Raw genomic sequence first — 14,166 nt, 5'->3', positions numbered from 1 at the left:
GATGTGACAATAGACGCAGTAACTGATGCCTTATCAAGCTGCCATCTTGCGTGGCAGCTTGATAAGGTGGACTTATGGAAATCCGACTTAGAAGGGTCTTCCATTTTAGATCACAGTCACAAAAGTCAAGACCCTGGGGTTTTAACCTGTAAACTTGGTGGCTATACAGAGTTTTCAACTTTAATATGAGATGGAATTTCAGGATTAATCTGCTGTGTTTCTCAAGTGGCAACTTATTGATATTATTGAAAGTAGCTTGTTTGAATGCAAGGTACAGTAATAGTGTTCATAATTAAAGAGAGATGGAGGAATTGGATTTTTTCAGATATCTGGGAGATATGTTTTACAAAAGAAATTATTAAATGGAGAGAGAGAGAGAGAGAGAGCACTATGTCAGAGGCTAAAATGTGGATGTACTGTATAGGAAAATTGTTGGGCCAACTTCATTTTATGGGTGTGAAGTATGTATTTTGGTGGATGCAAGAGGAAGGACCATATTACAAGCAACAAAAGTGAAGTGCTGGGGAATAATGTAGTACAGAACAAGAAATAAATACAGAAATAAGTAGGCAATATAGAAATGAAAAAAGTGTTCGGCAGAGAGCAGATAATGGTCTCGTGAGGTAGTGTGGGCAATTTGAGAAAATAATAAGTGAAAAATTGATGTTTCATTGGGTGATAAGTAAGAGGGAGAGGGGACTTCCAAAAAGGAGATGGATTGATGGAGTGAGGTCGGCATTAAAAGTGGAGGGGAATGGACATTCAGGCACCAGCAGTTGTGTGAATTATTATAAAGCATGACAGTAAGTGTTTATTGAGAAAGGACTTAGTGCTGATGGGTGATGCTGGTGTGTATAAGGTGATGGGTAAACCAGATGTGGAGCATTGTTTTGAAAGGGGAGTATCAAAGCATTTTTTTTTTTTTTTACAGCAGTATGAATGAATTGGAATCACAGTGAATAAAGGGTAAATATTTTTGTGCCATTGCTCTTTCTTCCAACTGTACTCTTCATTCAGTGGAGAAAAGCTTGAAGGAGTAAAAAATTACTAAAAGATGAATATTTATTACCCTCAAAAATCACATTTCAGCTTCAGATTACAAATTAAGCAAGCAGAGCGACAGAAGAAGAGAGAGGAGCGACTCAGGTTGCGATTGGAGCGGCAGCGGGTGAAACAAGAACGTAGACAGCAAAAGGAAAAGAAGAAGTTGAGGAAGTTGAAAAACAATCTGGCACAGTGTAACTACACAATGCTCAATTGCTACACTCATGACAATGACCACTGGCGTACACCTCCACTTTGGCACGGTGAGTTTCCTAATTGCAACTGATGATGTATGGAACAACTCACACATTATTTTTTTTTTTTTTTTTTATGGGGATTAGGCCACCCGGACACAGGTCACTGACCCACATCGGGGCCTGGGGAGCGAAAATGTAATAATTATTCATAGAAAATAAAATTTATAATAAAAAGTAAAATAAAATAATAATGATAACAATAATAATAATAACAATGTAATAATAATAATAATAATAAAGAACTACATGTTGTCAAGTAAGAGAAACAATTAAGACCCTGCAATTGTGTGTAAATGAGGCAGAAAGACAGATCAGCAACCTGGGACTTCGTCACAATTTTTGTGATGCCATATGGCAGCAGGGTCTATCATTAGACAATACATTATGCTTCCAATATCTTCCCAGGCAGAAGTACCTCCCTGTTTGTTAATGTTCCTTTTCAGACTTTTACATCATTGACCTCCTCTTGGAATGACAGATTGGTGCCACCGTCTTGTTTGTTTAAGGATGAAGTTTATGCTAACCTGGGCTGAACACCCAGGTGTAATATTAAAGGGTAGACGGGTAATCTGTGATTACCTCAGGGAATTGCAATCCTGTCTTGCCAGTAAAGAGGGCACTTGGAATTCCTACATGTAAAACCCACTTCCCACTCTGTAAAAGTGGATTGGCATCCAGCTGTAAACCATACTTCAAATTTGCCTGATGGCAACCAGGATACCATGACATAGGGAATCATGGCTAACCCCCTCAAGTGTGGGAAATGACCATAGAATGATGATGATGATTATTATGAAAAGTTACCAATTGCTTTTATTTTCACCACTCAGATGGAAAGTTCTGTTTCTGCATGAATGCTGCCAACAATACGTACTGGTGTGTGCGCACCATCAATGAGACCCACAACTTCCTCTACTGTGAGTTTGTCACTGGTCTCGTCACTTACTATGACCTCAATATTGGTAAGTTAAAATTTGCTCGATATATTGATACTGTAGTATTTTATATGAGGGCTGAGTGGCCAGTTATGCAGTGGGTGATTCAGGAGATCTTCTAACATAAATAAGAAAATTAAATGTAATTAGTTTTTAAGTACAGTACTGCATTAAGACAACGGTAAGGCAGGTCAGCTTATAGTTATCACTGACCTTTACAGATTTTTTGCTGGTGAATCTTTTCTTTGTAGCTGGATTTTTCTTGTGATATATATATATATATATATATACCTGTACAGTATATATATTTTTGAGATTTTAGTACACATAAAATTAACACAAGTGATGTGAGCTGGTGAAAATGTTCTCTAATTAACTAAATCATTCAGTCAGTCAGGGGCTTTACTCACAAAGCTGGCTTTTGGAACTAATGAGCATCCAGTGTCCCAGCATTACTTGTACTCTCCAACTCACAGATCCATATCAGCTCCGAAATGTGGCATTCACACTCACCAATAAACGGCTGGCAGAGCTTCATCATCGTCTGGAAACTTTACGGACGTGTTCTGGGGCTGTCCAGTGTGATGATCTACCACACTCACAGGTTTGTCGTCATCTCTCATATTTGCTGTGTCATTCATCAGAATAAGTATATGTAAAAACTCTCATGATTCTTGTATCTAATAAGAAAATGGAATTGCTCCACCTGTAGCAGCATGACATAATTCCAGTTGCATGGGCAAAAAAATTTAATTCAAGAGACATAACCCTGAAAATATAAAAACATGAATCAACACTGCCACCCAAAATTTCCTGGAGTTTAATTTCACCATCAGCTGATGTTTAAGCTCTTGTCACAGATATTGTATGATAGTGTAAAAATTGGTCTTGGAAAGGTTGTGTACAGAAACAATGAAGTAAAAAGCATTTTTTTTAGGTAAAAGTCTACTTGATTACAAGTAAAAGTACAGTACTGTAATCAACTTTTTTACTGTAATCGATTACAGATGATGCTAAGCCGTGTATGTATAAGTGAATCAAGACCATGTACAGAAAATTAGTCACAATTACCTGACTGTCCAAAGTGAAACTTTGCATAAAAAAAAAAAAAAAAAAAAAAATTAAGGTTGTCTGTATTGACATTTTTAAATAAAATCAATTTGGTGTGGGTCCTATTCCAAAACTTTATTCTTAACATTGAAAATCTGATTTAGATGTTCAACAGCTTCATTCTAACTGCAGATCACGATCAAAATCTTAAAGGAATCAAGTACTTACCGGGTACCCCAAAAATATGAATTAAATTATTTAAAGTCATTACCTGTAACAGTAATTAATTTCATAATCATGAAGCCAGATCCTTAATCAGCATGTTTTGAATTACTGTATTGAAATTGGAAACACTGTCATGCAACTGGAAATTAAAATTAAAGGATGAGTAAAATTGGAGAAATTATTTTAAGGGTACTGTAGATCATTAATGAGCATGTGAAGGAGTGCAGTAACAAAGAAATATTAAACATAAAATGTACCTTTTAGTATAATCTTTTTGGCTGAATTGTTATATTTCTTATCTTTCTAGGTTAACAGAAACAGCAGGAAGTATAATGAACAAGATGAAATTTATAGTGAAACAGATGAGTTAAGTAACAGAGTTAATATTTTAGTTGATTCACAACCTAATAAAAATCAAATTCATCAACGAGAAGAACGTCGTAGACTCCGTGAAGACCGGTTCAGACAGCGGGAAGAGCGACGCAGAATACGTAAAGAAGAAAAAAAATGGAGACGTAAGTTATTTTTGGTACTGAAGTTAATCTTTTTGCAGCTCTTAAATAATGCCTACTACCATTGTAGTAATAAAGTACTGTAGATTTTTAGCAGAAATAATTTGAAGCCTATAAGCACTACTACAATGTATATCTTTACTTGACCATTAAAAACTTAGAATTAAATTTATAAAGTCTTCTCCTGTAAAAAGCCACTCAGGTTCAGTTTGCCTCGTGTGTACATTCCTTTGACTTAATTTTTACCAGCAACTTTTAACAATTATTAGAATTGAATTTGGAATAATGAAACAATATAGCTTATATGATTACTAGTCCACCTAAAAAATCTATATTATGCAAGTAAACTGGGTACATGATTGATCCTCTAGACTAGCAGAAGAGTTAAAGATGGGCTTTAGTACTGACCAAAGATCTGTTCTTTGAGAACTTTTTGGTGATTAGGTGTTGTTATTGGAGTAATCACCTATATTATGGATTACATAATATAGATCAGGTTTGAACATGAGTGAAATTGCAATCTGAATGGTGTATTAAGGGTAGACTGTAATATGTGATGTAAGTATGGTTTGAGGAGCAGCACTGTTTTGGTAGTGGTTCTCTATCATACTATTTATGAACTGGCCTTCAAAGTGAGTTATTCATGTCAGAGATAATTAGAAACACTGTTGTAATCTTTTAATGAAAATAAACATATTTTTCTGGCAATTAATTATATGAACTTATTTTTCAGGAAACCAGTTATATGAATCTAAAGGTAGACACATTCTAGGCACAGTAGGTTCAGAGAGGCGTGTTGTGCGCCTGCCAAGGAAGAGTCGTGTTCAGGAAAGAAAACGGCTAAAAAAGGAAAGAAGAAGGGAGAAGCGTAGAGAACGTAAAAGGAGGAAGAAATCTAAGAATGACAGGATGCCATTAAGTGGATAGCCAATATTAGGCCACCTAATGTATTCCAAATAACCATCTCAAGGTGGCAGTGGCCATAGTAATTTTACATTTGTAAGTATTTCAAATGTCCTTCTCTGACACAAATTATTTGCAACAACGAATTCTAGTAGATTAGAATGATTTAGTATTTGTATATTGTAGAAACTTTTAGCTCCCAATTCTAGCAAGTCAATTTGAGGTAAATAATTACCTTTATATTTGTGTCTCTGGAACACCACATGTCAGTTGTTAAGACTTGTGATACCCCATCAAAAAGATACAATCTTGATCTAGGAAGGACTATGAGGATGTCACTATTTCTGGTGTACATAGAGCTAGTCACTGTCATGATACGGCCCCATACTAGCTCATCTTGTTGCTAGAATTGTCAAAGCTAGTCATTGTTATGCCAAGGCCCCATGACTAGCTAACCTTCTTGCCTAACAGTTGTCACTGGGAGATAACATTAAGAAACTTGCATTTGTTTTATATACAAGCACTCACAACTTTTAGCAGTTTTGTTGTTGGGGTAATCTGGAAATTATTTTTTTAACTTGATTTGCATATAAGGTTACTAAAGCTTTAGATACATTTGATGTGCTGACTGTGAGACATCAGATTAAGTGCACATTGTGAACCTCTTTATAAACCATATTTTAGTATGTACTGTACTTGGATATTGTGTGCTAGTTTGCAAAGTATATGCCCAGTAATATTGATGATAGTATGAATGATAAAAGGAACAGTTATAATCATTGACAATAATGGTGATAGTACAGTATAAATAAAGAATAGTTCAAACTTCAGAACATGTTCACTTTTACAGTACAGTATTGTGTAACAGTAAAGTTCATCAAAACATGAGGCTCATTTGAATTATTTTAAATGATCTGACTCAGTGTAGTACTTGCTTAATATACTCATGTGATGTGTTCATAGCATTTATACAGTATGTGTGTCCAGAGTATAGTTGGCCTGAGACAACAATTAATTATGTGTACAGTATATGTGTTGGAATGAGACAACAATTATTTGTTTATGTGCTGGTTGAACATGACAACAAATATTTTAATGTTTATGTGCTAGTTGGACTTAGAAGACTTATTTCTTGTTTATTTAATACTTGGTAGGACCAAAGATGATATAACATTAAGTTGGGTCACACATTATTGCTCAGTACAACTTCTAGTATTGCTACTCTGTGTCCAATGTATAAATGACATCAAGTACTTTATCATATGTAGCAGCACGACTGACCTGCACAATTTAGTATCAAAATATATTGCTACATAATTAGATGAAGTTCTGGACACAGGCCTTCTTCCAAAAGAGACACAAGTAATTGTCACTGTTAGCCAATTACAGTACAGTATGTGTAAGAATCAATTATTCTTGATTCCTCCAAAAAGTGTCCTAAATGTTGTTTTTTGTTTTTTCAAAGGAGAGGGGTTAGAATGTCAGTGGCACACTTGCCTCTTACTGCTATGATATGGATTAAATCCCAGGTCAGATGTGACAAGGGTGTCATATGTAACCTTACTGAACATTACAGGCTTTCTCCAGGTAATCTAGTTTCCTTCTTACAAACACAGCACCAATAAAGGACAAACTCACCAGGAACAATTGAGGGATTAAACTAGCCACTGGCTCCTCCCATTAGAAAGGTAAATTACCATTCTGGAGCAAGGATGACACATTGAATCTTCCATAATACTAATGGTAGCATACTAAAAATCCTTTTTAGGTCTATCAATCCCTGGTTTGGTTTAAACCATGCTCCAACCTTCCAAGCATGAGTACAGTATAAAGTAAGATAATTAAATTTTTTTTATTTTATATAATGAAATGTTGAAGGTTTTATATGTTTAACCCTTATCCCCCAGGCATATCCCCACCCCCCCTCATGTGGGCATGTGGATGTTTTTCTCCATGCACAATTCCATGATAATAACATGCAGTGATGATCAGGGAACAACTTCCCTACCTCTATCACCCTCTGAATTGTGAGACGGAGAAGTTCTGTTCACATGTCCACTCTGTGACTTAGAACAAAGGTTGGGAACACCATACAATTTAATAAATGTCATGGCGGAAATCGCCTACGTTACTGTTAATAGATATGGACTGCAGTTTAAGGGTTAAGATAATGATAGTGACAATCCACAAGCTCTCTTTGTAATGGTCATATTACCATTATATTTACTATTTGGTGACTATAATATTATGTAACAATCATATACCCTGTTCAAACAGATACTTGCAAAACAACCGTATTACACCAAAAATTGTCGGAAATCTAAAATTAATATAAAGATTAACTCACAGCTTACTGCACCTGGGTGCTGTTTTGCTTTATTAATATAAATGGTACATTATCAAGATTTTTTGTTATTTTAGCACAGATTGCATTCAGTGATAATATTTTGAAATATCTATGAGGACATAACATCCAAAACATGTGTAATTTTCTTTTCTTTTTTTCCTGAAGGAAATTGTCATGATCAGTAGAGATTTAACACTTGATAAAAATGTATCTGGCGGAATTATTTTAAATGTATCATTGTAAATAACCGGCGTACTGTACAAGAATTTTCCATCACAAAATGATCCACAATATATTGGAAAAGAGCCATGTCATGGAATATGGAGAATGTATCTTTTTTTTTATACATACCATAGGAAAAAAGCATGCATGTCACATGTGGATCTGTCAAAATACACCAAAACTGGGGAATGAAAAGGCCTAAGTAACAATTTTATTTTTATTATCTCAATATAAGTCATACATTAAGAACATTTTCTTTAATTCATTTGCAAGGCATTCTTCAAGTACAGAATCTTGTTAGCATAGGTTGACTTCCAGACAAGGAAAACTATCCATATTAAGTGAGTGTGGTAAATATTTTGACGTTTGCCAGTTTACCACCACAATTGTGCAAATTATTTGACATTGATCACATGACATATTGTTATATCATCTTTGATTTGACAGTTGATTGTTATGAAATAACTGTTAGATTAGTTAGCTGAATGATTCATTCAAAAGTTTTATTATTCACATTTCATTCATACTTATCAGTAGAAACAAATTTTATTTTTAGTTGATATAATTCACATCACCCACCTGTGCTTTCATGCCACAATGTAACCCTTCATCATGCAGTAGCCGCAGACAATTACCACAAATTTACATTTGTTTGTCCATCTTTATAAGTGCTGAGATGCCATTTCCTATTAATACAAGAGATTACTAATGCAAAATCTTTGCCAAACACTAACCATCACAACTTTGGTGGAATGCAGTGGTCAAGGGTTATTTTTATTTCATACATCAACTTTGGCGTTGTAGTGAAAACAAGTTGTTGGAACTGTTGACTTTTCACAGCAGTATTGTATTGAGAAAAGGTTTTAATGACCCCAAATATTTTTTTATATATTTATGTGCCATGTCTTTATTGCTTTATTTTAGAAAGCTATAAGAAAGGGATTAATGTATGTGCTAGTGTTTTTTGTGATTTTTATTGCTCTCTAATTTTGTGATCAGATGGTGTTTCAAAGGTACCTCAACATTTGTAAATACTTGTATTTACAAGCAGAATAATATTAATTAAAGAGTAAATGGTCTTATTGCAGGAAGAGGCAATTGTTAAGTATTAAGAGAATTTCTAGTATGTTTCAATGTTTTATAATGAATGAGAATAACTTGGACAATAAAAATCAGCAAATTACTGTACTATAATGTTTCTCCTCAGTGAAGTGGTGGCATCTTGTAGGTTGTGACACTTAATAGGAGTGATGACATTAGTTTGCATCCATGTGTTTCATGTACGAATCTATCAAGTGTCTATATGAATATCAAATGTTCCCAGGGTATAATGTCTAATTCAAGCCCACTCCCCAAAGTAAATGGACTGGTGAGAGGGAAAAAAAATCCACACTGATATATGACCACCAATCATTTAGTAAATAAGCTCACAAACATCATCATCAAGTGTTCATTTTTTATGCTATTTTTTTCTGGGTATTGCATGTCATTATTACCAAGCTTGGCAGTACCATATAGTCATACAGTCATATCTCTATTTGATGCCCCTTAGAACACTATCATTATTCAAAAGTTGTGCTGGCACTACATAAATCGATGCCTACCTACATTAGTTTCAAGCTTGTTCCACCTTTATGCGCTTATTCCGCTGTGTTCAATACCATTTTTTTTGTCGTAATTCACATTTTATGTAAAATCTGGAACCCATAATTATGTCTGAAAAAAGCCTACAAGTGAAAGGGCTGGTGCTGTGGCCAAGCATCACCATGGATGTAAAACAGCAAGTGATAAGGTGTGTGGAGGTAGGTGAACATCATGTTGATATTGGTCAAGCTTGAAATGAGCTACATCTACAATTAGGTCCATTCTCAAGAACAAGGACAACCACTTCATTAACTGCCATACTAAGATACTGAATATGTACGAGGAGCATTTTACTGGATAAAATGGAAAACACTAGAGAACTGTAAGTGGATTGAATATCACAATGTCATGTACCCTTAAGCCAACTGATCATCAGGGCTAGACATATCTTCACATACCTACAGGAACATGAAGGCAAGGAATTGTCAACAGACACATTACAGGCAAGTTGTGGATGATTCGAGAATTTCAATCGCTGCACTAACTTGTACAGCATGCACATTTCCGATGAGGCTGCAAGTTCTGAGAGACAGTGCACAATTTCCCAAACACGCTCAAGGTTATTATTGACTGTGGCATCTACCCTCCTGAACTTGTGTTCAACATATAGGTCTATTTTTGGAAACATATGCCATGACACATTCATTTTCTCATGAAGAAAAGCATGCATTGGGATTCAAGCCCATCAAAGATTGCCCAAGGCTCCTACTGGGTGCTGATGCTGCAGGTGATTTCAAGCTAAACCTGATGTTTGTCAACCACTCTGAGACACCCCAAGCAATGAAGGACTTCTTATATGAGCATCTTTCTGTCTTTTGAAAGTGAAACAGGAAGGCATGGGTTACAGCCAACATATTTCATGGTTGTGTCAAGTTTGTCCTGCAGTTAAGTGGTATTGTGAGGGAAAAAACAAACATGGAGCTAGAGAACTGTTGCTACTTGACATCGCCCCAGGTAACCCAGAAAACCTTTTGACACTGCGCTCTTCAGTGTTAGTAGAAATGGTCTTCCTTCCACTCAACACTTATTGCATTCTGCAGCCAATGGACCAGGGCGCCTTAGCTGGCACCAAAGCTTATTATCTGAAGTACACATTCAAGCAGCTGGTGGACTTCAAGAATGGTCCAAATCAGTCAACCAGGGATATTTGGAAGTCTAAGAACATAATGAAGGCAATTAATGTGAACATCAGTGCTTTGTGAAAGGAAGTCACCAGCAGTTACATGAACAGTGTGTGGGTCAGTGTGGCCAGAGGCATGTTGCGACTTCCGTAGTGAAGAGGTTATGAACAACTTTCAGTAATTAGACATATTGATGACCTTCAATCAATGACCCTTGAGTGGTCTCAAGGGTCATTAACCACTTTAATTACCAAATTCGGCTGTGTGGGGGAGGTGAGGAGGGGGTTCCACCAAGCCTAACAAGAACCTACAATAACATATGTTAAGGAAAACCCTTCTTGATCTGGAAATCTGAGAAATACTGTATACAGTACACCATTGGTCAATAAACTAAAATATTTTACTACACAAGGTATTGGGCACTTGCCACACTCGCTTTCTTCACGATGTGACACCCACTCACTCTTCGGAGCCATCCCCATAAACCAGATAATAGGGATATTTAAAAAGGTCAATCATAAAGGTGCTTTATTTTTTTCAAATCAACAGCAAATATGAAGTTACATATGTAAAATGTGCAATGAAGGTTTCAAAATTACTGCAACAATGATATGAAGATTTACAGAAACCTTCCATATTTAATCAAACTACAGTTAAATGTCAACCCCAAAATTCCTTTGAATTTAAAACAGCTGAATTTATTACAAAATTTAGTAAAAGATGGCAAAATAGACGACTTCCATAGAGGGGAGGACTAAAGCCAGCAAAAATAAATCAATAAGGTGCTGTGAAAAGGCTGACATTTAACTGCCAAAATAATCCTGACCATAATGAAGCCAACAACTAAGGGTAAAGAATGGGCGGAAACAAATGTTTGTTGTGGCAGTATCTGGATTCTACACAGCTGTTGCTTTTAATTGTCTGCAGAAGTTCCAGATCTTAACCGGGAGGCCAGCCCATCTGCCTTCCCCCCATAACATGAAGATGGAGGTGGTAAACGCTCTGGGCTCCTTCCTTGCCATTGTTCACCACCAATCGGAATCCTTGGTCCAGTCCTTGCTCTTTGGCCACCTTCTGTGCTACCATCATCAAATGACCTAATAGCTGAATACATCATAAATATCAGTGAAGGATATCCTTAAATCATTGATCGATTGATTTTATTGGGAATTCATCCCATGTACAATATAACTCAATACGAGGAAAAACATATCAAAGTGCACACAACAGAATTCCAGAGGATAACATGAAAAGTCAAACGATTTACTTCCACTGTGGTCTGATCTATAAATATTACTGAGTACAGGGTATCCCCTTTTATTAACAGGTTTGTCTTAATTTCACACATTACCTGCTCATCAGAATCCTCAACATCAGACAGCATGGCCACGTGCTTGCGAGGAATCACCAAGAAGTGGACAGGTGCTTGTGGCGCCACATCTTTGAATGCAACACACTGACAAACAAACATGACTTAGAATGCTAAATATTATTGGTGTAATATTATACATGGTTATTGACATGATCAGTAATACGAAGTTTTCTTTTCTATGTATACTTAGGTGCAATAGGTAACACAAAATTCTCTTGTGTCAATGCAAACATTTCTGAAAATATCAGAGGCAAAAAAAAAAAAAACTCGAAAGAATTAAACTCAACATGTCACTATTACAGATCAGCGCCATGACCTTGTCTATTTAAAGCAACTGGGCTTCCCAAACCTGAACCAGACTACAATAACAATGACCAAATAAAGATGACACTATAATACTGTGCATTAGTTCATTTTCTCTGAAGACAAACGAGCTAATGCAATGCTGAATATGGAGTGGTCTTGAAAGTAGGCCAGTCAGAATGAGATGTTCAACATCAAATTATTCAGTGCATAGAACTCTAAACTGTATTGATTTGTACAGTACAGTATATACAGAGATAGAACAAATAATAAATAGGAATATTTTATTATGTTTCTGCCAGAAATATATAATTTTCTATTTTTTTTACTTTGATTTCACAAATAAAAAATGCAAACTTGATCACACTGAGTGGGGTAAAAACATGAGGGAAAAAAAAGACAAAACCTCACTTAAAATATTACAGAAATCTTTAAATGGTGTAGCATTTAAGAATGGGTGCCTGGGCTAAGGAGCAGAGTTGTTAATTTTCAGTAAAAATTAATATTAACAGGGCAACCTAACTACTCTTGCCATAGAAGAAAATCGATTCCAAATTAAAAAATAATCTTGGTGATAATGGTAAAAACTCCAAAATACTTATTAGGATAAAAACGAATATTAACCAGCTTTTCAATGGAAGAAAAGGTCTTTGATTTATCAAAGAACAGTACTGTGAGCTCATTTAAGGACAAACTTTATCAACATTGGTGCAGGTTCTGGTACATTCTAGAACCCTATATCCTGTCACTAGTGTCTAACAGAAATGACCTACCGCTCAACAGGCTAAAAACCCAACCGATAACAAAGTGGCTAAGGTAAGATAATATTCAACATAACGTAACATCACGGTACAGCAGTCAATCACCGCCCTACTCTCAACTCCTGAAGCGTGGTGGGTTTTGTCACACGTCAAACAGTACCAACAGTTATCACTTAACCTTTAAGGAACACCAATATATCACATAAAATACAATGAATTTATTAACAACTGACCACGACCATTAAACATCTAGAAATCCATAGAATGTCCAGTACCGTAGCTACCGGTACCTGATATTCCTCCCAAAAATTATTTTATATCAAATCTTCCCTTTAACCAATTTCCATCATGACTCACCTGGTCGTCCTCGTAGATAAACTCTGAAGGGATTTCCCCCTGAAGGATTTTGCCAAATATAGTGTCGCCTCCAGGAGTGGCTGCCTGGGCCTTCTGCACCTCCGCCATGTTGTCCGTTAACTGTCCCGAGTCCCATTAAACCACTACTACCAAACCTTCAAATCTTCTGTTACCCGAACCTTCAAATCTTCTGTTACTAGAAAAATGACGCTTTATTAATGAAGTTTAAAGTTAATTATATTCAGGTTTTATATTAATGTTCCTTAACAGTTGTGTCAGCTGGGCTGTTTATCTCGTCAACAAACTTTATCTCGTCTCACTAAACTTAACATCGGGATATATTTACCTATTATCAGATGTGTGTAGACTAGTGAGGAAAAACTCAGTGCAGTGTGAGAGGTTATCTTGTGATGGACTGTAAGTTAATTGATTGTACGTCACTGTGAGATACGAGGACTTAATAAAGTTGTTTGTTTCTTGTTTACACTTGTAGATGGTGGTTGTTTGTGTGTGTGCTGATCAAAGCTCGGTAGTGTCTGTCTAGCTCATTTTCAAATGCGAATATTAACATCCTCTGCCAAAAATTCCAGAGGTGTACAATCCCGTGTAAATGTGTACTTCCAAGTGTTCAATATGCACCTGTACTACCGTCTCAGTGAGTGACCTGCTTAGACTGATATCAACTGGCATTGAAAAAGTCACAAACATCTGGATAATAGTGGCCATTTGCTGTCTTATATGTCTTTATAACATCACCCCACTGCTACCTGTAGGATAGGGTAGGTAATTTGAGGTCTTCTATTATTTCTTTGGTAAAGTTAAGTTTCCATCCACACTGTAACTATGTGCAATATTTGGAATTGCTTGTTATAGAACAAGACCACACAAACACATTCTAAATATTTAAAGGTATTGAAAATGTAAACTCAAATCACTTCTTCATGATGTCAGTCACTACTAACACAAGTGGTCATGTAGAACAGTTATAAGTAAGTGCTTCATCACACAGGGAATGGTAGACCTATGGAACAGTACCAGCTGAAACTGTGGAAACAAGGATTTTATTAGGCTGCAAAGTAGCCCAGAATAGGACTGCTAAGAACAATGGAAAAT

The 14,166-nt window shown here is 36.0% G+C and overlaps 2 protein-coding genes across 3 annotated transcripts in view; one reads left to right on the top strand and one right to left on the bottom strand.

Moving 5' to 3' along the window:
- Positions 1-8,679, top strand: part of LOC121860794 (extracellular sulfatase Sulf-1-like) — a 62,379-nt gene extending 53,700 nt beyond the window's left edge. For both annotated transcript variants that reach the window (XM_042358175.1, XM_042358176.1), the window contains exons 18-22: positions 1,090-1,307; positions 2,132-2,263; positions 2,713-2,840; positions 3,819-4,026; positions 4,757-8,679. In XM_042358175.1, the coding sequence (XP_042214109.1) occupies positions 1,090-1,307; positions 2,132-2,263; positions 2,713-2,840; positions 3,819-4,026; positions 4,757-4,950 (880 nt within the window). In that variant the 3' untranslated portion in view covers positions 4,951-8,679. The remainder of the gene's footprint in view (positions 1-1,089; positions 1,308-2,131; positions 2,264-2,712; positions 2,841-3,818; positions 4,027-4,756) is intronic.
- A 2,095-nt stretch (positions 8,680-10,774) lies between these two features.
- On the bottom strand, positions 10,775-13,538 carry LOC121860795 (histidine triad nucleotide-binding protein 1-like). The gene is made up of 4 exons (XM_042358177.1): positions 13,400-13,538; positions 13,054-13,249; positions 11,612-11,716; positions 10,775-11,364 (listed from the first exon to the last, which is right to left on the bottom strand). Exons 2-4 carry the CDS (start codon positions 13,159-13,161, stop codon positions 11,200-11,202), a joined length of 378 nt encoding a protein of 125 aa, XP_042214111.1. The 5' UTR covers positions 13,162-13,249; positions 13,400-13,538; the 3' UTR covers positions 10,775-11,199.
- Between the last annotated feature and the right edge of the window lie 628 nt (positions 13,539-14,166).

This window comes from Homarus americanus, unplaced genomic scaffold (assembly GCF_018991925.1).
Source record: "Homarus americanus isolate GMGI-L3 unplaced genomic scaffold, GMGI_Hamer_2.0 scaffold23617, whole genome shotgun sequence".
Classification (NCBI taxonomy): domain Eukaryota; kingdom Metazoa; phylum Arthropoda; class Malacostraca; order Decapoda; family Nephropidae; genus Homarus; species Homarus americanus.
The sequence above is the reverse complement of the archived record's forward strand: the minus strand, read 5'-3'. Positions and strand labels throughout refer to the sequence as shown.